This window comes from Schistocerca americana, chromosome 3 (assembly GCF_021461395.2).
Source record: "Schistocerca americana isolate TAMUIC-IGC-003095 chromosome 3, iqSchAmer2.1, whole genome shotgun sequence".
In the NCBI taxonomy this organism is placed as follows: Eukaryota; Metazoa; Arthropoda; class Insecta; order Orthoptera; family Acrididae; genus Schistocerca; species Schistocerca americana.
Window position 1 is genome coordinate 35,358,440 of NC_060121.1, and position 27,989 is coordinate 35,386,428.

The following is a 27,989-nucleotide window of genomic DNA, read 5'->3' on the forward strand; positions in this document are numbered from 1 at the left end:
TCACTTACAACGGTTTTGCTATTTGAGCAGTAAAACTTCAGGATCACACACGACATTTTAGTTTATTACTTCTTTACTAATACTTTTCCCGAGGGCATGCAGCTTTACTGTATGATTAAATGATGATGGCGTCCTCTTGGGTAAAATATTCCGAAGGGAAAATAGTCCCCCATTCGGATCTCCGGGCGGGGACTGCTCAGGAGGATGTCATCATCAGGAGAAAGAAAACTGGCATTCTACGGATTGGAGCGTGGAATGTCAGATCCCTTAATCGGGCAGGTAGGTTAGAAAATTTAAAAAGGGAAATGGATAGGTTAAAGTTAGATATAGTGGGAATTAGCGAAGTTCGGTGGCAGGAGGAACAAGACGTTTGGTCAGTTGAATACAGGGTTATAAATACAAAATCAAATAGGGGTAATTGAGGAGTAGGTTTAATAATGAATAAAAAAATAGAAATGCGAGTAAGCTACTACAAACAGCATAGTGAACGCATTATTGTGGCCAAGATAGACACAAAGCCCATGCCTACTACAGTAGTACAAGTTTATATGCCAACTAGCTCTGCAGATGATGAAGAAATTGATGAAATGTATGATGAGATAAAAGAAATTATCCAGGTAGTGAAGGGAGACGAAAATTTAATAGTCATGGGTGACTGGAATTCAACAGTAGGAAAACGAAGAGAAGGGAATGTAGTAGGTGAATATGGATTGGAGCTAAGAAATGAAAGAGGAAGCCGCCTGGTAGAATTTTGCACAGAGCACAACTTAATCTTGGTTCAAGAATCATGAAAGAAGATAGTATACATGGAAGAACCCTGGAGATACAAGAAGGTGTTGACAGATGCGAAAATTACCGAACTATCAGTTTAATAAGTCACAGCTGCAAAATACTAATGCGAATTCTTTACAGACGAATGGAAAAACTGATAGAAGCCAACCTCGGGGAAGATCAGTTTGGATTCCGTAGAAATGTTGGAACACGTGACGCAATACTGACCCTATGACTTATCTATATAGACTTAGAGAAAGCTTTTGACAACGTTGATTGGAATACTCTCTTTCAAATTCTGAAGGTGGCAGGGGTAAAATACAGGGAGCGAAAGGATATTTACAATTTATACAGAAAGCAGATGGCAGTTATAAAAGTCGAGGGGTATGAAAGGGAAGCAGTGGTTGGGAAGGGAGTGAGACAGGGTTGTAGCCTATCCCTGGTGTTATTCAATCTGTATATTGAGCAAGCAATAAAGGAAACAAAAGATAAGTTTGGAGCAGGAATTAAAATCCATGGAGAAGAAATAACAACTTTGAGGTTCGCTGATGACATTGTAATTCTGTCAGAGACAGCAAAGGACTTGGAAGAGTAGTTGAACGGAATGGACAGTGTCTTGAAAGGAGGATATAAGATGAACATCAACAAAAGCAAAACTAGGATAATAGAATGTAGTCTAATTAAGTCGGGTGATGCTGAGGGAATTAGATTAGGAAATGAGACACTTAAAGTAGAAAAGGAGTTTTGCTATTTGGGGAGCAAAATAACTGATGATGGTCGAAGTAGAGAGGATATAAAATGTAGACTGGGATTGGCAAGGAAAGCGTTTCTGAAGAAGAAAAATTTGTTAACATCGAGTGTAGATTTAAGTGTCAGGAAGTCGTTTCTGAAAGTATCTGTATGGAGTGTTGCCATGTATGAAAGTGAAACGTGGACGATAAATAGTTTGGACAAGAAGAGAATAGAAGCTTTCTAAATGTGGTGCTACAGAGGAATGCTGAAGATTAGATGGGTAGATCACATAACTAATGAGGAGGTATTGAATAGAATTGGGGATAAGAGAAGCTTGTGGCACAACTTTGACTAGAAGAAGGGATCGGTTGGTAGGACATGTTCTGAGACATCGAGGGATCACCAATTTAGTATTGGAGGGCAGCGTGGAGGGTAAAAATCGTAGGGGGAGACCAAGAGATGTATACACTAAGGAGATACAGATGGATGTAGGCTGCAGCAGGTACTGGGGGATGAAGAAGTTTGCACAGGATAGAGTAGCATGGAGAGCTGCATCAAACCAGTCTCAGGACTGAAGACCACAACAACAACATGTAACAGAGGAGATACTACAATTAATACAGTAATGAGAAAAATGTAAACATGTCACTCAGAAATGAAATTATATGGAAACACAGAAGAGCTAAAGAACAATGAGTACAGCAAAGGTGTCACATGACAGATAAAAATCTGAAACAGTGTAAAGGTGCTGCACTCAAACTAACCACTTTAGTGAATAGAGACTAATGACCACAATAACCAGAGATCGGATAGCGGAAGCAGAAAATATGGCACGAACATCGAAAGAAAACTTGGGGAACCTTTACAGTTGCACAGGAGAAATTAGGTCATGAGAAAATGAGAACACAGTGCAAGACGGTAATGATAAGAGTGAAGCGATACTCCATCCGGAATTTCCAAAAGCTTTGATTGAACTTGAAAGGAAAAGTACACAAGCTAACAGAACTTTTGTGTGCAGCCCAATAACTGTAAGAGCTCATGAATGAAATTCATCTAACTGCCAGTTTCATAAGCTCTTAAAAAGAACATAATTAACACAATTCATAAGAAGACAAGAGCAAATAAATGTACAAGTTATTGCACATTCGGTCTAGCAAAATATCCATCAAAAATTTAGGAGAAGTACGTGCACCCAAGATGCAATTTTGGCACTGCAGTTAATAACAGAGAGAAGATTTAGGAAAACAAAGGAAATGAGCGTTGCATTTGCAGATTAGTATAATGGAAGAAATTTTAATTCTAAGTCAGTATGGCAAGTCTCCATCTTTTTTGTGGTCCTTCTTGCATATGGAAACAGGGTTGGCCTATTAACCCCAATGTGGCAATGTTAATGGTAAAGGGTGGTCACATGCCCCTTCTGTCACCTGTGCTTGACAATGCTACCAGAAGTACCCTTTGCTACACAACGTGAAGAGGCTTTTGGAGTGCAGATGCGTAGTTATCAATAATCTGACAAATATCAACAACTTGAAATACTTAAAAGCCATTTTACAAAAACTTCCAGGGTGGCAAAGATAATAATAATCATTGCACGTGAAACAAAACACAACAACCTGTTTGAGGCAAAGGCATTTCAACTCAAGTGACTGGCAGGTGTGACACTCACCCACAGTCTCCTCGTACACATCTATCGGCTGATCCAGCAGAGAAACAGCAGAAGTCACTCTCTCAGTAGGAGCAGCTGTAGATGGAGGTGCAAGGTCTAGCAAGAGTGGAGAATCACCAGGCCCCAGGCGCCCTCCAGGGTCACACAGGGAGGGCAGCTGCACTCCGGTAGAGCTGCCGCCCAAGCCGGCGCTCACTGGTGTTGTCGGCTCATCCGTCAGTTTGGAATAGTTGAACTGTTTCTGCTGGTTTCGACCTGTAATATTACATGGAAATGGTGTAGACCAACGTCTCAAGTGTGCTTAGGAGAAACTGAAAAAGATAACTAACATGCAGAATAAATAAAGCTGCAATGTACAATAACTACAAATAAAATGGTAGAAAGCTTATCTACATAAATCAGACTCATTTGGTAAAACACTTTTCTGCAGTACATCAACTGCCTAATAAGTAATCTATTCAGCATTCACACATTACTACCAGTTTACTTATTTGTTGTGAGGGTGCAGTACGATCTCAATTAACCACCAGTTTCCACAGAAAATTTTGAACACCTAACACACGTACAAGGAGTGTAATATCGTCAATGTTAATCTGAAGCAGTTATAAGGCAAACAAGATCCACCTAAGGAAATATTAATGCTCTCTGTTGCTAAACATAAGTAAATTTATAATTTGTGTACAAGTCTGTTAGTCAGTGGAGCACCAAGAATTCAGCCTAGATAAGGAAGTCACTGCTGACACAAAGTATGTCCACAGCTGCCCATTGGGATATGAAATCTGTGAGGGAAAGAACCGTCTCACTATCATTATATTAATCATTGCAAAAATAGTGGCTACTGTAATTAACCAATGTTCACATATTCTCAATATTAGATATGACTTACTCTTTACATTAGCACAAGCTTTTGACAAAGCACGTTGCTGGTAGCACTGAAACTTCAAGAAATATAAAATGCATGTCAATCTAAAAAACTGAAGAATTATCCTGTGATTAATATGTCATCCAATTATAAATTGTACAGAATTAAAACATCTCAATCAAGAATAAAATCTGGCACTCCATGAGGCATTTTAAGATTTGTTAACAAAGCCCGAGCGTACAGAATAGGTTTCAAGATATACGAGTGGCTCAAGACTTCGTAACAGATCCTACTGCGTTTTTCTCAATGGCAAGTGTTCATCTGACACAAGGGTGTCATCAGGAGTGCCCCAGGGAAATGTGAAAGGAGTTCTCCTATTCCCATATACATAAATGATGTGACAGATCGAGTGAGGAGAAATCTGCAACATTTTGCTGATGACACTACAGCACACAAGAAAGTATTGTTGTTGTTGTTGTTGTTGTTGTGTGGCTATGGCATGATACAGAACGACTAAGACAGAAATTCTATTTGGTGTGATGAATGGCAGCTTGCTCTGAATGTAGAAAATGTGAGTTAATGCAGGTGAGTAGAAACAATAATCCCATAATGTTCCAATACTGTAGCAATGGTGCTGCTGCTTGACAAATTCATATCAATTAAATGTCTACATACATTGTTGCAAAGTGATATGAAATGGAAGCAGCACATAAGAACCACAGTAGTAAAGGCAAATGGTCCACTTTGGTTTATCAGGAGTGTTTTAGTAGGATGTAGCTCATCTACAGAGGAGACCACATACAGAACACATGTGGCTCATTCTTGTGTACTGCTTGAGTGTTTGGGATCCCCATCAGGTAATATTACATTAAGACACTGAAGCATTTCAGAGACAGCCTGCTTGAATCAGTGGATTCAACCATCATGCGTTATCACAGTGGGAAAATGGAAGGGGGGGGAGTCAACTTTCTTTTCACAAAACGCTAGTGAGAAAATTTAGGGAACAGGCATTTGCAGCTGATTGCAGAGCGATTCTACTGCCACTAATTTACATCTTGTGTGAGGATAATAAAGACTAGAGAAATCAGAGCTCATTTGGAGGCATATTGACAGTTGTCTTTCCCTCACCGCATTTGCAACTGGAACATAAAGGGAAATGACTAGTAGTGGTACATCCAGCATACAGTGGCTTGTGTGGAACATATGTAGATGTAGATGTACTACATGTGAGCATTAAAAATAAAATGGGAACGTACATAACTTATCTGACATCTACGTCTGACATGTACAACCATTTACTAACACAATAGCTGATAAACCTGACACTGTCCAGGTACTCATTATAAATGAAATAAAAAACAAACAAACAAGAGAGAGAGAGAGAGAGAGAGAGAGAGAGAGAGATATTTCTTGTGTCATAAAGAAAAAAAAATCATTTCCATGTATTTGTGAAAATGCCCTTGAAATTATGAAACACATAGGAAGAAATATGCGTAATGTACAAACATATAAATACAGTATCCAAATTAAGAAAAATAGTATGCAAAGTACAAATTATCTATAAAGGAAAATCTAGGATGGTATAATGACAATGTAAGTATCCATAAAGTTTATTTAATTCAGAACTTGATTACAAACAATATTTCTAGTTATATGTCCATGCAGTTGGTCGCAGCTGCTTTGGCGTGTCTACAACAAGGATACTGTAAATGTCTTTATGCCAATATCTCTTTGTAGCTCTATAGACTGTTTTCACCTAAAGCCATTTGCACTCTGCAGTCAAAAGCTGCCAAAAGTGCTGCCAGGTGTCAGAGATATCCTTAAATTGACTGAACAGTAGGACTGTCTTAGCAGTAAAGAATAAATACTGTATATTAATACTTCATGCACGACGTGTCATTATTTTTCATGCATCTCAGTGTTTATGACATCTTATCTCCTGATATACGTGTCCTAGTGACATAATTTTGTAGGTACATTCAGTAGCATATGTGTATACTGTCTGAAAAATGTGTTGTAAATAGAGTCAGTAGCAAAGAAGTAATAAATTTAAATACTGTGCACAATGTTGCAGTTTTTCACACATCTCAGTGTCTATGACATAATACCTCTAGAACTATGGGTGATACCATGATATAGTTTTGTACGTGGATTCAGTGGCATATGTGAACTGTATGTGTGGAATTTATTGCGAGTAGAGGTAGTAGCACAGAAGTAATAAATTTAAATATCATGCATTATGTGGCAGTTTTTCAAGCAATTCAATGCTTATGGCACCATACCTCCTGAACTGTGATAGGCAGCTGGATCTTAACCACACAGTGATCATTGCCTGATGGAGAGCTATTTGTGCACTAAGTTTAGTTCAAATCGGACGAGTGGTATGAGTCATACATTATGTAAACATCCACACAACTTCATCATCATCATCATCATCATCATCAACACCCACTGCTGGACAACCCATCTTCCATTTATTTGCCTAACTGCATATGTTCCCCAACATTCACTTTCATTATAATCAATCCATTTGTTTGTTTTCCTGCGTCTCCTAGTAATTTCCAACTTGTATCTCTTCATTAATCACAGGGTAAATCTTAGTTTTTTTACTGTTTTTGAGATTCAAAGTCAATGTAACACACATACTGTAAACTTCCTCTGACAAATCAAAAGCTCGGTTTTGAAATCCTCAATTTAGTTTAATACAAGTACTACACAGCAATTTTATTCCTTTCGTTTCTTTCTTTCACTGTGTATCCAGTCAGTGTCTGAAACTGTTCTACACATAAAAACTCAACTGCTATTGTTTTCTATTTGACATTTTGGTTATCAATGCTACTATACGGGGAAATGCCATTGTTTGATTTTGTTTCCAAACATCTCAAAAAGTATTGGTGTCCAGAGATACTGGTCATGTGCGTATGAGCTGTTGTGTGAATATGTGAGAGCTATACTTCTGAAAAATGACCTTGTCCGAAAGATTCAAAATGTTTCTAGTATTTTTTTCATTGTGCCTGTCTGAAACTCAGGTCTTCCTCCGGGAGATGAGCATCAACCTGTCCTTTCCACAATACTGTTACTTTTTTTTTATTTTTCGAGTTGTAACTGTAGCTTTAGTGCTACATAAGCAAAAGTTACTAGAATGATTTCTTTGCTCCTGTCATATCACTGTAACAGGAAATATAAAAGGATCTTTTTTATGATTTTTTGAGATTTTAACATCATATGGAACCACTACTTACCCTGCTGACAAAGTTTATTTCTAAGTGTGAGAAGTATACTTTCTATGGGAAATTTATAAAGCAGTTCTTACGTATCTTAATAACAGACCCACCACACTTGCAATAAAAACTTTCAGGACAGTTTTGACAACACCACCTAACCACTGTTTTAAATAAATGCAATGCAATGTAAGAAAGTGAGATTACATTATTACAAAATGAACAGCTATCAATAAAGAATAGCCAACTAACTTTCAACTGTAGTTACATTATATACTAACCAATGTAGTCACTGTCACCAAAATTTCGATTATTAAATGAAATAGTGTATGAAGTATTACTGTGTTGATTGTGAAAAAATGTCAGCTGGTACAGGTCTTTTATAACCATATTAGTATGCAGCACACTAGAAACCACAAGAAAAAAAACACTTACAAGAATTCTTTCATTGTTGGCCAGATAATGTACTAGCAAACCTGGTAATGCTTTGCAAGTGCCAAGTATGAATGGTAACCGAGTATACATCCTAAACTCCTTCACCACCTTCTCTCTACCCATCTCCTTCTCCCTCTCTTTGTCCCCCACTGCCGCCTCCTCCTCCTCCTCCTCCTCCACCACCTCCTCCTCCGGCCCTCTCTCTGTGCATCACTGCTTCCCTCTCTGTATGTCCATCCCCTACCCCTCCCTTTGTCCTATTGCCCCTCTTCTGACAATGAGTCTCATTTACTGTTGTTGGAAACTAAACCCTGACTGGCAACTGAAGTTTCTTAAAATGAAGGTGAATCAGTAGGTATCACTGCTATAAGGATAAAACAGATACCTCTCGAACTGCTGGATAGAAACTTCAGTGACGGTATTACACATAGTTTTAATCTGTGGATGGGTATAATGTCTGACACAACGGACACCATTTTTTTTTTTTTTTTTTTTTTTTTTTTTTTTTATACAGAAGCCATAAATATCAACATTTTGAGGGTGGTACCAACATCATCCGCAATTAGGCATGGAAATAATTCGATGGAAAAAGTAAAAAATACACGCCACACAGGGAATCAAGCCCCGGGTTCCCACTTCATGCTTTGACTATCCGAGCACACTTACTGGTCAATCCAAAGTCTCAACTTTCACATGCTAGCATCCTTGTCCATTTACTTCATTTGCTTGAAGTAAATGGAAAAGGACACTACTTCATAGTCATTGATTAGCTGACATTTGGATCAGCTGGAACACATGCTATGATAACAACATGGTTAAAGTGACCACTTGTGTAAAGTGGGAAATCCAGGTTCTACTCATGGTCTAACACAAATTTTCAACTTTTTGCCACTGAATTATCTTAAAGCACAATTACGGATGTCGCAACCTTGAAATATTAATTATAAAGTTTTGGGTGATTTAATTTATGAAGTACTATTTTAATCATAAGCCAATGGTGGTAAATACAACAGTTTTGTTTTCTGTAAAGCATACAGCAAAGAAGAAAACAAAACATTACACTGTTGTGTACACAATTTTCATCTGAAAATATGTGCAAGGAGATAGAATATACATGGGAGAAACATGTTGTCTAATGGCTTGCATACCCTCCTATCATAGTTAAAATTCGATCCCGAGAAAGCAATTGAAACTGTACACTGTCATTTAAAACAACATATAGCCTTTGTTCATCTAAATGTTTACTAGAGATGTGAAAATCTGAATTTTTTGAGGTTTTCACTAACAACACTTCCTCTTTATATATTACACACATAGTATAATATGCATTAAAATATATAGCCTATGTCAATCCAAGTGCTCATTAGAGTATTGTGTAAAAATGTGAAGCAAAGTGCCCAGAGACAGTGGGCGAGAGCGTGTGTGTGTGTGTGTGTGTGTGTGTGTGTGTGTGTGTGTGTGTGTGTGTGTCTACTGCTGACAAACGTCTTAATGGCCGAAAGCTTTAATTGTGTGAATCTTTTTGTTCTGCCGGTCACGACTCAGCATCTCCGCTATATGGTGAGTACCAACTTTCCTTGTCTGGTATTGTCTCAAAGAAGAAGCTGACTTAAAGTACTGCTCAGATATTTTGCCTTCATTTAAAGAATGCATCAAGAAACAATAAGATATCATAATTTCCAAAAACTGGTTTAATGAACTAATGCCACAGGACCAGAAAAATGTAGGACACAGTGTATGATCATGGTATTACAAGAAAACCAAGGAGCCGCCAGCACCAGCCACAGGGGGTCAAAATTCTGAAGATGGCTTTAACATAAGCTGAAACCAGTAAGTAAACAAATATTATTGCAATTTTGACTGTTGATTTTAACATAAATATATAGGAAAGTCTCTTAAAAAATGTCTTTTGTTTTTCGAAGTGGGAAGAATTGGTAAGGAGTATTCTTTTTCCTTCCATTAAGTTGTTATTCCAGCTGGCAAATGCTGCAAGACTTGGCTGAGAGAAAACAACTTATATCAGTGTGAACCTTTGCACAACTACAGCTAGAGAGACTTCCTGCAAGTGACCTCCCTTACTTCTGCACCTTCACGATATCATCAAACATCTCACTTGGATCCAACTTGGGTGTGTTAACATCAGTCCACATACGTGTCAGTCAGTGAAACATCTGTACATTTTTTTTCCATTTGTCTTTAAGGAAATCACCAAGTATTTGGGAGGAAGGCAATTCAAATCCATATCTGGCTATCCAGATTCACGTTTTTCACAGTTTCCCTAAATTGTTTCTTTTGCAATTGGTGGAGTAATACAGGGAAAAAATAACAAAATAGTTCAGCACAGTCTGTCAGGTTGCAGCATTCCAGGCAGCTTAATGTGAAATAGTCTCTTTGTTGTGCCTGTATGCTACTCAACATGTCATCACATATCCCTGGTTTAGTTAGCTTCTGTTATGACATTGTATGTATACTAACCTCCTTAGCTGTGTGCTTCCCTTCTGCTACTAATGTTTTGACTTAGACGTGTTTATCTGTTTTAGGTCTGAAGTACACGTTTACCAGTTTTGGGTCTGAAGTACAGGACCAAGTCAAAATTAGTGTCAGACACAGTGCTTTTCTGCAATTTGAACACTTCGTGCACTTCATATAAGGAAATTTTTCAACCAACACTCAGGTGCAAATAACTTTATGACTTATGTTTCTGTGAACCTTTTGGCAGCGCTTAAATGTTATCGATCTTCCCTGCTTCCATTTGTATTTCGTGAGGCTGCTCCGGTGTAACTCAAATGATTCCTCAGTTTCCATCATCTCACTCTGTCCTTACGTCTGGACTGAAGTTGGTACAGTGCTTAACAATATACCATCTCTGGCCTCCATCTAATACATTCCTCTTCATTTTTGTCTTCCCCTGTACTCATTACATGTGGGTCATTCTCACCCTGGAACTGATTGACTTGCCCTTCCTATGTAACCCTCCCCAGCCTATCCTTTTCTCCTTCCTAATGAAGGAACCAGTATCTTTATCTACATCTACTTCACATACATAGTCCACAAGCCACAATACAGTGCACGGTGCAGGGTAGCTTTTACCGCTGCTGGTCATTCCCCTTCCTGCTCCAATCATAAATGAAGTGAAGAGAAAATGACAATCTGTAAACCTATTTATATGAGCTTTAATTTCTCTTGCCTTTTCATTGCAGTCCTTAAGTAAAATGTATGTTGAAAGCAGTAGAACCATTTTGGCATCAGTCTCAAAAGCTGATTCCCTTAATTTTCTCAGCATTGTTTCAAGAAAAGAATGTCGTTTTCCCTCCAGGGATTCCCATTTAAGTTCACAAAGCATTTCCATAGCACTCGTGTGTTGATCAGACCTACTGGTCCATATCTAGCAAAATGCTCACGAATTGCTTCAAGTCATCCTTTAATCTCATCCACTGAGAATCACAAACACTCAAACAGCACACAAGGATGGCTCGCACAGGTGGTACACTGTCTTCTGCATAGATGAGCTAAATTTTTCTGTCATTCTCTCAAACAACCCAAGTTGACCAGTCGTCTTCCCTACAGGAAATCTTATGTGCTTGTTCTATTTCGTAAAGCTTTGCACTGTTAACACTAGAGATTTTATCAAAAGAAACTGTGTCAAGCAGCACATCATCAATAAGCTACGCGTACGTTATAGGATTGTTTTTCTTACTGCTGCTCATCGTATCCATCAGATTGTTATCAATTATATAACAAGAATGGTCCTATTGAACTTCCCTGGGGCACTCATTAGAATATCCTTGTCCCTGATGAACTCTCATCTTCCACGCTTTATAATTTACGGAATATTCAAGCCACAAATATCGGAGAACCAATTTCGTAACGTTGGACCTCTGTGAGTAGTCTGCACTGGGGCACTGTGTCACATGCTTTCCAGATATACAGAAATGTGGTATCTGCCTAGTGCTCTTCATGAATGATTCACAGGATATTGTGCATGAAAAGGACAAATAGAGTTTCATATTAGTAATACTTCCTAAATCCATGCTGATTTCTGGACCAAAGCTTTTTCCTCTTCAAGGAAACTTAAAGTTAGAATATGGTCAAGAATTCTGCAGTACACCAACATTGAGAATACTGGTCTGTAATTTTGCCAGTTCATTCACTTACCTCTATTATATGTATGGGAGTCACCTACACTTTTTTCCAGTCACTCGATAACTTTGTGCTGGGTGAGAGGTACGTAAGGGATCAATGTCAAAGAGCATTCTCTGTAAATCTCAACTAGGATTCCATCCAGACCTGGCAACAAATTTGTTTTCAACTCTTTCAATTGATTCTCAATGCCAAGGATGCCTGTTTCTATGCCCTCCACATCCGAGCGTGTGTGTGCAACTTTCAAACAATGGTCTGTCTGTTTGATCTTACTGTGTGAAAGATTTTATCCTTTCTTTTTCTTTTCTTTTTTTTAATGCGGAATTTGAAGCTTCAGCTTTCCTTTTGCTGTCTCCTGTTGCAGCACCAGATCGGTTGCCAAAGATTGAACAGAATCCTTCAATCCGCCTAGCTGCTTTACGTAGGACCAGAATTTTCTCGAGTTCTCAGCAAGGGATTTCACTAATCTAATCTTGGAAGTTGTTGTATGCTTTGTGCATCAATCCTTTTGTAGCCAAATGAATTTCTATAAACATTTTCCTGGTGTCATTGCTACATTCTTTAGAGAACCAGAAGTGCGACAATCTCTGTTTCCTCAGTGTTTTCTGAATTTTGTTATTAAACCACAATGGGTCTTTCCTATCCACAATCCATTTAGTTGGACGGTTGGATTGAGACAGGAGCAAAGAGACCAAACCACGAGATCATCAGTCCCTTGCTCCCAATAAAACAATGCCACAAGTGTGAGAGTAAAACAAACGAGACTGACAACTCAAAACAAAATGAAAGGAAAAATCACAAGAGTGATGAAGGGCAACAAACATGTAAATGGACAAAAGGGCAGAAGAAAACCACAGAAACACAAGAAACGGGATGAAGAGATTAAAACAACAAAGCAGATTACCATGGCTGGCTCACTATGAGAATAAAAAAGGAGAAGCCAGCCACTCTACAAGACATTAAACCTTCCACCCTAGAAGCACTAGGGTGGAGGACACATAGGGACAAAGGACATGCACTAAAACTTAGATCAAATGATAAAACCCACCCTAACAAATAAAACATAAAACTAAATTGGCCGATGAGGTGTTGTCAGATAAAATTAGCGACGAGGAGTCCGGTAACCCAAGATTTCGTTGCTGAGCAGTCAAAGTGGGACAGTGCACGAGAAAATGGACCACTGTCAATCAGGAGCCGCACTGATACTCAGGCCGGTCTTCACGGCACAGGAGGTAACCGTGCCAATGCAGAGATGGCAGAGGACAACTGATTCCCTGCAAGAGACCCGCATGGAAGACTTACACAAATTCATAGTCTCCTTAATGACATAGTTTGTTGTGTGTAGTGTTATGCCATTCCGTCTCACAAAGCTGAAAAACCCTACAGCGTAAGTCAGAACGCAGGTCAGGTTCATAGATGCCCATCTCCAGAGGCAGTTTCCGTGCAGCCTGTCGGCATGTTCATTGCCTGGGATGCCGACGTGTCCTAAGGTCCACACAAACACCATTGAACGATGGGACCAGTCCAGGGCATAGATGGACTCCTGGATGGACACCACCAAAGGATGGTGAGGGTAGCACTGGTCAATAGCTTGTAGGCTGCTCAAGGAGTCAGTGCACAGAAGAAAACAATTCACTGGGGCATGAACGGAAATACTGAAGAGCATGAGAGATGGCCACCAGCTCTGCAGTGAATACACTGCAACTATCAGGCAAGGAATGCTGTTTAAAATGGCCTCTGTGGACGTAGGTGAAGCCAATATGACCATCAGCCATCAAGCCGTCGGTATAAACCACTTCAGAGCCCCGGAACATGTCAAGAATTGAGAGGAAGTGACAGCGGAGAGCGGCAGGATGAATCTGTGGCCAAGGTGTACATCATGGAGGTGTCTGTGGACGGACCTGGATGGGAGGTGGTGAAGGGAAGGATTCCAGTTCAGACAGAAGGGATCGCACGCAAACTGCAACAGTTAGCCCTGACCTAGGCCGCTGATGTGGGAGATGAACTGCCACGGGTGGAAAAAGGAGACGGTAATTCAGATGCTCAGAAGAACTACGAATGTGTGCATGATAACTGGGGAGCAGTTGTGCATGTCGGATCTGCAATTGAGGAACTCTGGCCTCCACCAGCACACTGGTCACTAGACTCATTCGAAAAGCTCCCGCCGCTAGGCCACAGTGGTGCACTCGGTCGAGTACACACAACACTGAGGGTGCTGCCGAACCATAAATCAAACTCCCATAGTCAAGGCATGATTGAACAAGGGCATTGTAGAGCTGCAGCAGAGTAGAGCGATCTACACCTCAGTTGGTGTTGCTCAGGCAGTGGAGGGCATTGAAGTGATGCCAGCACTTCTGCTTAAGCTGATGAAGGTGAGGTAGCAAAGTCATCGGGCATCGAAAACCAGTCCTAAGATTCGATATGTCTCCACTACAGGAAGTGGATCATCATGAAGGTAAAGTTATGATTCCGGATGAACAGTACGACGCCAACAGAAGTGCATGACACACAACTTAGAGGCCAAAAACTGGAAGCCACAGTTGAGAGCCCATGACTGCGCGTTGAGGATGGCTCCCTGTAGGCGACACTCAGCTACACTAGTGCTGGTGGAGTAGGACGAAATGCTGAAGTTATCTGCATACAGAGAGGGTGAGACGGATCGCCCTACAGCTGCTGCTAGACTGTTAATGGCCACTAAAAATATTGATACACTCAATACAGAGCCCTGTGGGACACCATTCTCCTGGACATGGGGGGAACTATGGGAGACACCAATTTGGTCACAGAAAGTATGGAGCGACAGGAAATTCTGGATAAAAGCCAGGAGCGGGCCTCGGAGACCCCACCTGTATAATGTGGCAAGGTATGATGTCCACAGGTGGTGTCGTATGCTTTGCGTAGATCAAAAAATACGGCAACAAGGGGTTGGCATCTGGAAAAGGCTGTTCGAATGGCAGACTCAAGGGACACCAGATTAACAGTGGTAGAGTGCCCCTGGCAGAAGCTCCCCTGACATGGAGCCAGTAGGCCATGTGACTCCAGGACCCAAACCAACCACCGACATGCCATATGTTCCAGCAGCTTACAAATAACATTGGTGGGGATGATGGGCAAATTGCTATCCACATCAAGCAGGTTTTTGTCTGGTTTGAGCACTGGAACGACGGTGATCTCCCACCACTGCGATGGAAAGATGCCATCACACCAGATACGGTTGAAGATAATGAGGAGATGGCGCTTGTTATCAGACAAGAGATGTTTGATTATCTGACTGTGGATCCGATCAGGCCCAGGAGCTGTGTTGGGGCAGTGTGCAAGTGCACTGAAGAGCTCCCACTCCGTGAATGGGGCATTATAGGGTTCACTGTGGCGTGTAGTGAACGAGAGGCCTTTCCTTTCCATCCACCGTTTGATGGGTGCGAAAGGCTGGGGGCTAGTTCTTCGAAGCAGAGGCTCGAGCATAGTGCTCAACAAAGTGCTCGGCAATCGCGTTTGTGTCGGTACATAGCACGCCACTGATGGTAATGCCAGGCATACCTGTTGGGGTCTGGTACCCAAGAAGACGTCTGATCTTTGTCCTTACTTGGGAAGGTGACGTATGGCACCCAATAGTTGACACGTACCTCTCCCAACACTCCTGTTTTCATCGTTTTATAATCTGGAATACATGGGCACAAAGCTGCTTTTGGGCTCTTCAGCCACTGGTGGGTGTCGTCTTTCCCACTAGCAGAAACCTGGGAAGGGAGTAACCCAAGGGACCCCTTCCTAGCGAGAGGAGCTGAAGAAGCTTTACGCTTCTCTGGCTCAGAAGTGGGGACTGAAATTCCTGATGGTTGGGAGGGTTTTGCTCCCGAAGTAGGACGTGCAGCAGCAACAGGGAGGGATGTGCTCCCTCCATCAAGGGGGCAGGTGTAGTCTCCCGATTCTTAGAGGCGACAGGAATTCAAGGAACTGATGGGGCGAGAACTATTCTCGTAGTGGCGGCGTATGAGGAGGTCATAGCTACAGGATGTAGGCACTCAAATTTCCTCTTAGCCTCAGTGTAGGTCAGTCGGTCCAGGGTCTTATATTCCTTGATTTTTTTCTCTTTCTGTAAAATCCTGCAGTCTGGTGAGCAAGGTGAATGATGCTCTCCACAGTTGACATAGGTGGGAGGCGAGGTGTACGGAGTATTGGGATGCGATGGATGTCCACAGTCTTGACAGGTGGGGCTGGAAGTACAGTGGGAAGACATATGGCCGAACTTCCAGCACTTAAAGCACCGCATCGAGGGAGGGATATATGGTTCGATGTCACAGCGGTAGACCATCAACTTGACCTTCTCAGGAAATGTGTCACCCTCAAACGCCAATATGAAGGCACAGGTTATTCCTCTGACCCCGATGGACGGGCCGGACGAAATGAACATCTCGCCGCTATAAATTGGCGTGCAGCTCGTTGTCAGACTGCAAAAGAAGGTCCCTGTGGAATATAATACCCTGGCCTATATTTAAGTTCTTATGAGTCGTGATGATAACAGAAACATCCCCCAACTTGCCACAAGCGAGTAATGCCTGTGATTGGGCAGAGGATACTGTTTTTATCAAAACTGATCCAGAGTGCATTTTGGACAAGCTCTCCACCTCCCCAAATTTGTCCTCCAAAGCTCCGCAAAAACTGAGGCTTCATGGACATGAAAGATTCCCCATCAGCTCTTATACATATGAAGTACTGGGGCGAATAAGCTTCACTACCATCCTTAGCCTGGCATTACTCCCATGGTGTGGCCCAGGAAGGGGAATGACTTGGGATCATATTTCTTAGCATTGAAGTTAGACTTTGCCCTCTTAGAGACTGCTGGCAGCATACCACCAGCAAGAGACGATGATCTTCAATTCACTGCGTGTCATTCGCCCTGATGCCACCCACTCTGACCAGGGGCCCTCCCAACAGGCGCCACCCAGCCGTGGAAAAGGCTACCTGGCAGGATGGCCATTGCTGGGAGTCCCGATGCCCCAGGGTGACTGGCATCTACTCCTTGGCATACATGGGGAGTTAATGGTGCAGGCATCAGCAGAGTGATCACTGTGTTGTCAGGGGGCTACAACCAACAGGGTACATGGCAACCCCACCACAACGGACTGACTACCGTGCTGGATATGAGGTACAAAGAAGTCCATGGTCATCGTCGGCACAGAAAGTGACACTGCGTAGTGCATGGTGGAAAGCACACCCAGGAAGATGTCCTCGCCCAAGAGGTGGATAATGGGTGGGACTGCAATGGGCAATCTCAATGCAGGATGGACACGATGCACCATCTAAGGTGCCCTTCCCCAATGGGATCGCTCTTCAGGAAAATTTTAAAAAATGGAGGTCAAACCCTACAGGGGACCATCACATACAGGCCAAAATGTGAGAGACTCGTTTTAGTGGTCTCTTATGACATGCAGGAATACCTCAGGCCTATCCTTACCCCCGGACCCGCAGGGGGCACAGTCCATTTACTCGGCACATGGGCACATGATTTACAGTAAGACTAAACTTTGTCCTTAATTTTACTATGTCCATGTAATGGAACTTTGTGATACCATTCATCTGCATAAGTAGTATGCTAATAGCTGCTTATCTACTCCTTCCAGCATAAAACTCTCCTTGTATTTTAGGTAGATTTAGAAACTCTAGTAACAATAATGAAATTGCCTCATGATTCCTATCTCTATAGTGACACTGTTGATAAGCTCAACTCTGTTTCTAGCCACAAGGTCAAAAATATTTAGACTGCGTGTGGGTTTTGAACTAGCTGCTTAAAACAGTTTTCGGCAAATGTGCTACAACTGCCTCTCAAAAACAGTTTGTCTGCCCCACCTGTAATGCATTCATGGATTTCCTGTACTCTACTAGGTTAGTTAAAGACATCTCCAACTAACATTGCATGATGAGAGTACTTCTGTGAGACTGAGTACAGACTTTCTTGGAACGATTCCAAACTGTTACAGTGGAATTGGATGGCTTGCAAAAACATTCAAAGTACCGTATTTACTCGAATCTAAGCCGCACTTTTTTTCCGGTTTTTGTAATCCAAAAAACCACCTGCGGCTTAGAATCGAGTGCAAAGCAAGCGGGAGTTATGAAAAATGTTGGTGGGTGCCGCCACAACTAACTTCTGCCGTCGAATACATGTAGCGCCACATAGGCATGCTTTGTAGGCACAAAGATACATACTGGCACCAAAATCTCTGCGTCAGTAAATAAATTAAAAAAAAAAAAAAAAAAAAAAGAAGTGGAAGACGAGCCTTTTTCCTCCGCCCAGAGTTTCGACCACTGCATTTTGGTACATTATCCAACGAAGTAAATACAAATTCTGTATTGTTGATCTTCGAATGTAGCAGCATTTCAATGTACTACGAAATCCGACTGGCAAGACTGTTTGGGATGTTTGTCAATATGGCCAACTCTACGTTCTGAATTTTTTCCTACCTGTGAGAAGAGATGGTTGCTAATAGGAGCTTTTATGAATTGTGAATCACATGTAGTATTCTCTTCGCCATAAGATTAATATGAATATAAACATTTTGCCATGTATTGTTTCGTGTTTGCTACTATCTCATTTAAATCCTGTCTGCCTAATAAGCTACGAAACTAGAGTGAGACAACAGCAAACGTGGAAGAATATAGATATCATGTCATGTTTATATTCGTATTATTCTTATGCCTGATACTGATACAGTCAGAAATGAAGCAAGGCAACTGACTAGATTTTTAAATCTAAAATGTCTGTTTTCTATGCAGAATGTAATGAACTAAAGAGGCGCCTGCAAAGATTTTGGAATGGAGAAAAATTTTCGCTAAAATTTCGTTCAGAACATCATCTATCATACGCAGTCTGTTATTTGGTTCTTGTTGATCATTATCAAAGAAAGCAGTAGTGTAAGTAACAACAAATGTTTTGCTAATGAGGCGACTCCTCTCTATTTTTTATTTGCAAGTGGCGGTAGCGCGCACAAAAGTAAGCCACGCCGCGAGAGGCGACAGGCCGTAAACACGCACTATCAGAATGCGACAAACAATGCATGACACAGTGCAGTAATGCATTTTCAGCTTGGAGTGACGTAAACACCTATAATAAAGAGAACGGCACTTATCAGATCAAAGAAAAATAAGCAATCAATTCAAACCAGACGAAGCACGTGAAAAAGGAAGGATATCCGTATAAATACGGACGGAGCGCGTGACGCGTAGCAATGGCTACCTGGTAAACCGTAACTGCTAAGCTTACGACTCGAACCAAACTACTGCAGCTGTATCGTCATTCATTCGACCTAAATTGTGTCTCATATTACAACTAGACGAACTTTGTTTCGATTTGGAGGTGCGACCTAAAACTTTTCTCTCCCCTTGAATTTCGAGTCTCAAATTTCAGGTGCGGCTTAGATTCGTGAAATTTTTTTTTTCCTTGATTTCGAGTCTCATTTTTCAGGTGCGGCTTAGATTCGAGTAAATACGGTAGCTTAAGCCCACCTGAGACAGGGTAACTTCACAGTCAGGCTCAATTACAACCTAAATAGACTCACATTTTGTTGACTGAAATGAACACCTCTCAGCCTATGTCCTATGATGAGTCTTTTCGACATACGTTCCACAGGTTGTCAAATATTTTGGAGCTTTCTACTTCGTGTTTCATCCAGTTCTGCATGCTGAGTATAATTTGAGTGCAGCAACTTTCCTGGGGAGTGGTAAATTCAAGAAATTTGTTATGAATGCTTAAGCAATTTACTATTAAAATTTTGTCAAAGAAGACCAAGCATAGCTCTGACCACAACGGGTGTTCAAAAGACCAAGCCAGAGTGTAGCTTGGGCTGCAATTTTATTGAAGTGCAAGCACATATCGCTCAAACACTGGACTCTTTCGTATCAGAACAATGTACAGACGTCTTGCTGCCTGTCCCAAAACAAGTGTTGCGCTTTGCTGTCAATTTCTATAATTATTTCAAAAGAAACCTTAGCAAAGATAGCAGTTGCTCACACTACTGGCTGAGCCATGTGTGATCATGTTGTCATAATTTCCTATACGAACTCATTAGGTTCTGCAGTTTAGGAAGTCTGAAAGCTCAAGAGGAATATTTCAATGATTCTCGATTGGAGGGAGAAATATCTGAGTGGAAAAGGTCGAAGAAGATTCATTTTCAGATAAGCTTCAAGCTGCTACAATTGTTTGTTGCTAATGATGTGGCTACAGACGCTGTTGCTGTAACTCCATTTTAGCTTAGTTTTGTTTGTCTTTGTGCCCCCCCCCCCCCCCCCCCCACACACACACACAGATGAATCTCATGATGAAGCAGATTTCTTTGGCGAAGACAAGACAATTTACTAGCAAACCAAGCAGGAAGGAAAGAAACTAGTATTGCCTTGATTGCAACATATATCTCTGTGTGCCAGAATACTTCAGACTTTTCCATACAAAAGTGAATTATGTTTGAGATTGGTCAATAACTCACCATGCACCTGTTTTTAACAATAATTACGCTTTCTGTCATCATTATTTTAAAATTTGTAATCTATCAAAGGACCAGTAATACACCTTGAAGCCTGTTGTTTTTAGTACATATTACTCTTTACAATATGTCAAACACACATGTGACTGTAACGCTTCAAATAATGGTATGAATGTGTGGTTTTCTATTCCCAAAATTCTAGTAAGTGGCTGGACTTCAAAATGTTCAAATCTTTATTTTCATAGTGTCTTTGCTTAGTACTCAATTTGATCTCACACTCCGCGTATCAACTGGTGAGTATTTACGAGAGCACCTAGTCTAAGAAAACCCATGTGCACTCTGCAAGTACTCTGTGTAGTGTGCCCCTGACTTACAAAAGCAAATCCTACAGTTCTTCATCCAACAAAGCAGATCCAAAAACCTGCAACCATCTGTTTGAGACTCTCCACTCAGCGTCATACCAAAGGACCCCAGTCAATTCAGGGTATGACACTGCAATTTGTAAGCTCTGCGCTTTAAAATCTGATTAAAATTTGGCAGTTACATACATTTCATTCAAGAGCTTGTACAGTTATTACTCTGCCCTTTGGCCCGACGTTCCTTCAATACTCGAACAATTTTTTTTTTTTTTTTTTTTTTTTTTTTTTTTTTTAAGAAAAAGTATTATATCTAACTTGTCACTGTCTACTGTCTCCTCATTATCTATTGGCCTAATTTCTCCTGAGCAATTATAAGCTTTCCCCAAGTATTGTTTCTGTCTGACTAACTTTTTATCCTTGCTTCTGTTATCCAGCCCCTGATAACTGTCCACCTTATTGTTCCCTAAAATAAATGTTTATTAGCCCATGTGCAGTATCTACTTTATGCTGTCAATTTTGTGTATATTACATTACATCTATCCTCTATTGATTCTTTAGCTTTTTTTCATTTCTAATGGACATTATTACATTTTTGTTGTTCCTTTATTAATCTAAGTATCTCACCTGTTATCTGTGGTTCTAAATTTTGCCATGTGTTCTTATAAGTTGGCTTGAATTTTTCATTTCTTGAAACTGCCTATCTAATGTCATTTCACGACACGACATCTCGATTTTCACCTGGCATTTCATTTCACTAGTATTAGGTTATGGGCACTACCAATCAGAAGGCTTGAAATTTTTGCAGGCCTTAACTTGATTCTTGAGTGTGTTCTGTCAACATACACTACCTGACAAAAAAAGTGACCCATCAAGAAGTGGAGGAGGAAACAAAACGAAACTTCACAGATTGAGAGGGTGTCTGGTGTTACACTATTTCAACCATTAGGAAACTGAGTAACAGTTACAAAGAACTTGGCAGTATGAGCCCACTCTTCAGTATTGTGATGTGTATCTCTGGCCTGAATCCTTTCAGTGATTTGCTTGGGAAGGGTGTCAAAGCCATTGCAGGCTCTACTGAGGCAAGTTGGCTAACAGCTGTTGCAACTGGTCCCCAGTATCCCAGATACTGGCCTTGGGATTCAGTTGGCATCTGGGCCTCCTGGGAACAGACCTGAGGGCCTTGCTGGCCACCGGAGTATCTCAATATCACACAAACTGTTCACACAGACACATGGCATGTGTGGATATGCTGTTAAAAATGGACTGTTAAAAACTGGCACACGGATACTGTTGCACAAGAGGTAACACACAAGGATAAAGGATGTCCATGCCATCAGAGTTCCTTCAATCACTATCAGCCATGACCAAAAGTCATACCACATGGCTTACCGCACCACGACATCAGGAGAAACACCTCTGCTCCTCTTAAAAATATTATCAGAATGGGATCTCTCTGCAGATCATTGCCATATTCGCTGATGATGGTCATCGAAGGTAGTGCAAAACCACAAATCATACCTGAATGCAATGTGACATAATTTATTAGCGGGTCCATGCTTCACAATCGTGGCACTACTCTGAATGCGGGCATTTCTGTAGTGGTGTTAATGGGAGCCTACACATGGGACAGTAATTACCAGCTGCTGCTTGTCTCCAAACCATAATGCAGAATAACAAAGAATGTTGCAAGGAGCCCATTACTTGTTCTCGGATGGGGAGGTGAAGATGTGTTAGGGTTATAGTGTGCTTGGTGCACAATAGGGGGATCCTCCCTTTTGGTGGTCTGTCATGAACAATGATGAACATGTCTGCCCTCACATTTCCATGCTGTCAAACATCGGGCCACTGTCACTTCCAAAATGACAATGATGATGATGTGATGATGATAAAGACAACAAAGATTGTGTGTTTAAAGGGACTAAATCACTGGGTCAACAGTCCCTCCATTTCATGAGACAAATACGTAAAAAGACGGTAAAAAGCAAAAAACGTAGGGATTCGGCTGCTCCAACTATATAAGCAAGACTTGGGCGCCCCAACTCTATAAGCAAGTCAAAGAGTTTGAAAAATGGTGAGACAGTAGTTGTAACACGATAGGTAAAAGAAAATAGAGATAAGCCAGGCAGCATCTCGCACAAGAGGGACTAAAGGCACAACAAGGTGAGGGGAGAAGAAAGTAACCTACAGTCGCATGGGGGGATCTACCACAGCCCCCCCTCCCCCTCACCCCTGCTCGCCCACATGAAATGCAACAACATTTGGGTAGTGGACGCCTCATCATCCGCAAGCATCTGAGGTAATGAGGTAGGCATGCTGAGAGCATGCCGCAGATCGGCCAGCAGGGTACACTCGACAAGAGCATGCGCTCTCAGCAGTTGGCATCTGAGCTGCCACTTGCGTGTGTGTCTCACGTGGCCGATGTGCAGTTGGCAGTACACAATGGTATCTTTCCAAGAGACCTGGAAAGATGATGCCACACCTTAGTGGATCCTTTAATTGCTCTCAACTTGTTTTGGGTGACAATAGCCTGCCATTCCAATTCCCAGAGCCTCAAAATATTGTGTTGAAGTTGGTGTTACAACAACACGTTGATCTCCTGCAGTTGCGTCTCTAGCAAAGCAGTCAGCAAGTTCATTTTCTGGAATGCCTATGTGGTTTGGTGTCCAGATGAAGATCACTGTCTTTCCAGGGCTGTAGAGGTCTAACAGTAGGTCCTGGAGGTTGGTAACCAAAAGATTTTTGGGATGGAACGGGGATATGCTTTTTGAGCAACTCATGGAATCGCTACAGATCAGAAAGTTTGCTATGGCTGGGGATCTGCAAAGCCTGAGATATGGCAACCAACCCTGCAGTGTATACGCTGCAGAGAGACCTTCTCATGTCCCCTTGCACGGGCAAAAGCATAACTGACCCTGTCGTTGACTTTCGAACCATCCATGTAGATGCATACCAAGTTAGAATGATTGTGGGGGGATCAAACAAAACAGATGTCTGAGAAGGGTAGGATCAGCATCCTTGTTGGGACAACGAAAGAGGTCCATCTGTATCACAGGACAGGATGCAGATCATGGGGAAATCAAGAGGTATCTCTAGGAACACAGGCTATAGGAGGTCATTGAAGGTCCTTCAGTAGAGTACCGAGTCGGATTCCAGCTGGTCTATCCAGGTTTGGGCGATGTGCAAACAGTCAAATGATGGTTGTTGAACAGAGTTGAGTGACATGCGAGAGTAGTAATCTGACAGATTGTGACTGCAAATTTCCCAGAAGCTGCTGTCATCTGACCCGCATCGGTGGGACGCCAACTTCCATCAGGAGGCTGTCAACAGGGCTTGTGCAGGAGGCCCCAGTTGCCAGTGCAAGCCAGTGTGGTGAACAAGGTCCAGCAAACTTAGTATAAATGGTGCTGCTGGACCATAGGCAACACGTCCATAGTCCACACGAGATAAAACCAACGCTGTGAAGAATCTCAGAAGAACTATGCTATCCATGCTCCATGAGCAGTTACTAAGACAACAGAGTGTACCTTGAGCCAGCAGACATATGGCACCCAAGTTAGCTTGTTGTCACATAAAACACCTAATAATGGAAAAATTTCAACAACTTTAAGTAAGCACAACTCATGACTTTGCAGGAGAAAATTAATAGCTGTAATTCACAGTCAAGTCATGTACTCTCCAGACAGGCCCCTAAAGTTAGTGCTCAGCAGTGCGCAGTGATGCAGAGGCATAGTACAGGCAAAGATCATCCACATACAGTGACAGAGAGACTGTGGGGCGCACTCCATTTACGATACCACCGATGGTGACAGCGAACGGCATTATGATCAGAACCGATCCCTGATGGACTTCAGTTTCCAGTACATACTGGCTGTTGAGAGTCGATCCTATCCAGACCACAAAAAGCTGAAGAGAGAGGAAATTCTGGATGAAAATGGGTAAACTATCTCAGAAACTGTGTTCATGCAGTGCAGACAGGATGTGCTGTCACCAAGTGGCATTGTATACCTTCTGTAGGGCAAAGAACACAGCAATCACATGTCAGCAATGTGCAAAAGCACTGGGCACTGCACATTCCAAACAACACATGTGATCTGTGATGAACTGGAAAGCCTGAAAGCCACTTTGGAATCATGACATATGGCCTCCGAATATGATTAAAAAGCCTGAGGATACACATCATGCTGTCGGCACAAAGATGTTTGAGCATTTGGTTCTGGATTTTGTTGGGTCTAGAGGCCGTAATTCGGCACACTGACAAAGCACTGCAGAGTTCCCATTCACTAGGGAATTTGTATGATAGAGAGCCATGTACATTGAAGCATAGTGGGCGGCACTCAATAAGGTGTTACTGGATGAAGAAATAAGGATGGTAATTAGTGCAAGCAGACATTTCACCTAAGTGTGCAGCAAAACATTCAGCAAGTACCATGGAATCAGTTCAGATGACACCATTGACAAGGATGTCAGGAACCACCATGGGTGGTATATTCTTGCATCACATGTATTGCATTTCAGGTGGTATATTCCTGATTTCTGATACAGATCAATTTTTCCTATTGTTTTTGTGAAGTATTTCTGAACTGAGTTGTTGGTTTGGTGTGTTATTTTTATGCCTTGTTTTTTGAAAATATTGGATATTCTGTGTGGGTATTTGTGGTTGTATGTCACTGTGTACCATCTTTTATTTTCTGTTTCTTTCACACTTTGCGTTGTTTCTCTTCTTGTATTTTCTTGTATTTGTGTGTGATTTTGTCCTTGTGTTGGTGACAGATGGGTGTTTGTTCTTTTCTGTTTCTTGATTTTCTTGTTCAGCTTTGTTACCAAGTTCTCTTTGTATCCATTGTTTGTGGCTATTTGTATAATAGTGTTCATTTCTTTTTTGTAATTGCCTGTATCTAATGGTATTGTGTTAAGTCTGTGGAACACGTACCTAAGTGCAACCTCCTTTTAAGAATTGGGGTGTTGTGATGTTCCGCGTATACTTGTGTCTGCTGTTGTCGGTTTCTGGTATATGGCAAATGTGTGTTCGTAGTTTTGAACCTATATGGTGATGTTCAAGAAATTTAACTGTTTATTTTGCTCTTTCTCTAATGTAAAATGTATCTTATCATAAACAGAATTTACGTCTGTGTGTAAGTGGTCAATTTTATTGTTTGGTTCATCCATCATGCAAAAGATATAATCCGTTTATCTAATCCAGTATAGGACGTTGTACCTATTTGGCACTATTTTGTTAAAATATAATCTGTTCTACATGGATCATAAATATGTTTGCTATGGTTCCAGACACTGGAGATCCGATTGCTAATTCTTCACTTTGTAAATATAATTCATTATTGAACTGAAAATAATTCTGTTCTTTTGTTCTTTGGGGTCTGCAGAGAAACACTATGTAAAACCCATAAACGAATCACTAGAAATACTCCATATTACGCAAAAGAGAACATTGTTGAACATCCTTGACGAAACAAAGATATATTCACAAGCATACAGCAACCCAACAAATTTATTGAACGAACAAACTGACCTAAAGCACAAAAAGTATACAGAAAACTTTGTTCACATTATATATCAGGAAAACGTGTAAAAAAAAAAAAAAATAACATCAGTGACCCTAATCATCATGAACATGATCATCATCATCATCATCATCAGGATTTCCTTCCAGTGAGCCGGGTAGGAACTTTGTGAACAATATGCCTCCATTGGTTAATGTCCTGGTATAGCTTTTCCCTCTCCACTACATCCCATGTTATTCCTCTCCTCTTGAGATCTTCCTTAACCTGGTCTGTCCATCTCTTTCTAGACTGCCCAATTGGTCTTTTTCCTGGTACTTCCATCTCCAAATACTGACGTGGAGTTAGAGTTGGGTGCATTCGCTTCACATGATCGAACCACTTCAACCACAAAGCATTCATTCTCTCCTCTGTAGTCAATGTCACCTGCAGGTCTCTCCTTACATAATTATTCCCGACTCTGTCTCTCCTAGTTTTTTGTAGAGCTTATCTAAGGAACTTCATTTCACATGCTTGTATTTGACTTTCTTCTCTCTTATTTATGACACAGGCCTCTAGACTAGACATCATGAGATAAGTTTTATACATGGTCTGTTTGGCTCTACTTCCTTGTCCCGGATTAGATTTTGTACTTGGTGGAAGAAGCTAGATCCTTATGTTATTCTGTTTAAGACTTCTAGTTTGGAACTTCCATTGCATGATATGATGCTACCTAGATAATTGAGCCTTTTCATACATTCAACCTTCTCCCCCCTCCAGTATGATGTGACAAGGTATGGTGTACTGCTCATCTTCATCTTCATTGCCACTGTCTTGTTCCTACTCACAGTTAACTTGAATTTTTTAAATTGTGTGTTCCAGTAATCTAGTCTCCTCTGAACCAACCTCCATTTCCATCTCTCCCCAAATGGCGATGTCATCAGCAAAAACAAAAGCGTTGACATCTTCATTTTCTTATTCCTTGATTTCTTTCATGACTGTGTCCATAAATGTAATGAAGAGTAAATGGGAGAGTGAACTGCCTTGTTGAACACCACTCTTTGTCTTAAACCATTTTGATCTTCCATCTCCTACTTGTGCACTGCTCTCACAACCATCATACAGCATCTGGACTTTTTTAATTACTGAATCAGGAACATTGTTTTCTCAAGCATTTCCATATTTTATCCCTTGGTACATTGTCATATGCTTTCTCCAAATCCACGAATACTACTATCAAGTCCTTTCGTTTTTCCCAATATTTCTCCATTAACTGACGGAGGGAGAAAATGAGATCTTTTGTTTCCCTATTACTTCTGAACCCATGCTGTTGTTCCTCTAATTGGTGTTCTAGAATTTTCCGCAATCTTTTTTTTTATGACCTTTTCCATTATCTTAAGGCATTGTGATAACAATGTGATTCCTTGGTAGTTAATGAATTTCTTTCTACTACATTTCTTGAACAATGGTATTATAATTCCTTTTTTCCATTCATCCAGCACTTGCTGTTCTCTTTCCATATCACCCCCAGCACCCAGGGTCACCACTGCATTCCATGGATTCCTGTGGCTTTAATCATATTTGCTGTCAGCTCATCTACTCCAACTGCCCTCCCACTTTTCATCTGTTTCAGGGAATTCTCAGTTTCTAATTAAGAGACTGGATCCTGCTCTTCCTCTAATTCAATGACTTCAGTGTCACTGTCTTGTGCACCTTCCCCATTCAGTAAGATTTCAAAATAATTCATCATCTCTTCTCTGATACCAACCATGTCCCTGATAACATCCCCATCTTCTGTATCAATTGCTTTTATGTCTTCTCTATCAGATCTTTTACT

The 27,989-nt window shown here is 41.1% G+C and overlaps 1 protein-coding gene across 3 annotated transcripts in view; it reads right to left on the bottom strand.

Annotated features, from left to right (window-relative positions):
- LOC124605189 (activated Cdc42 kinase Ack) overlaps positions 1-27,989 on the bottom strand; it is a 509,613-nt gene that overhangs the window by 159,828 nt on the left and 321,796 nt on the right. For all 3 annotated transcript variants that reach the window (XM_047136704.1, XM_047136705.1, XM_047136706.1), the window contains one exon: positions 3,170-3,424. In XM_047136704.1, the coding sequence (XP_046992660.1) occupies positions 3,170-3,424 (255 nt within the window). The remainder of the gene's footprint in view (positions 1-3,169; positions 3,425-27,989) is intronic.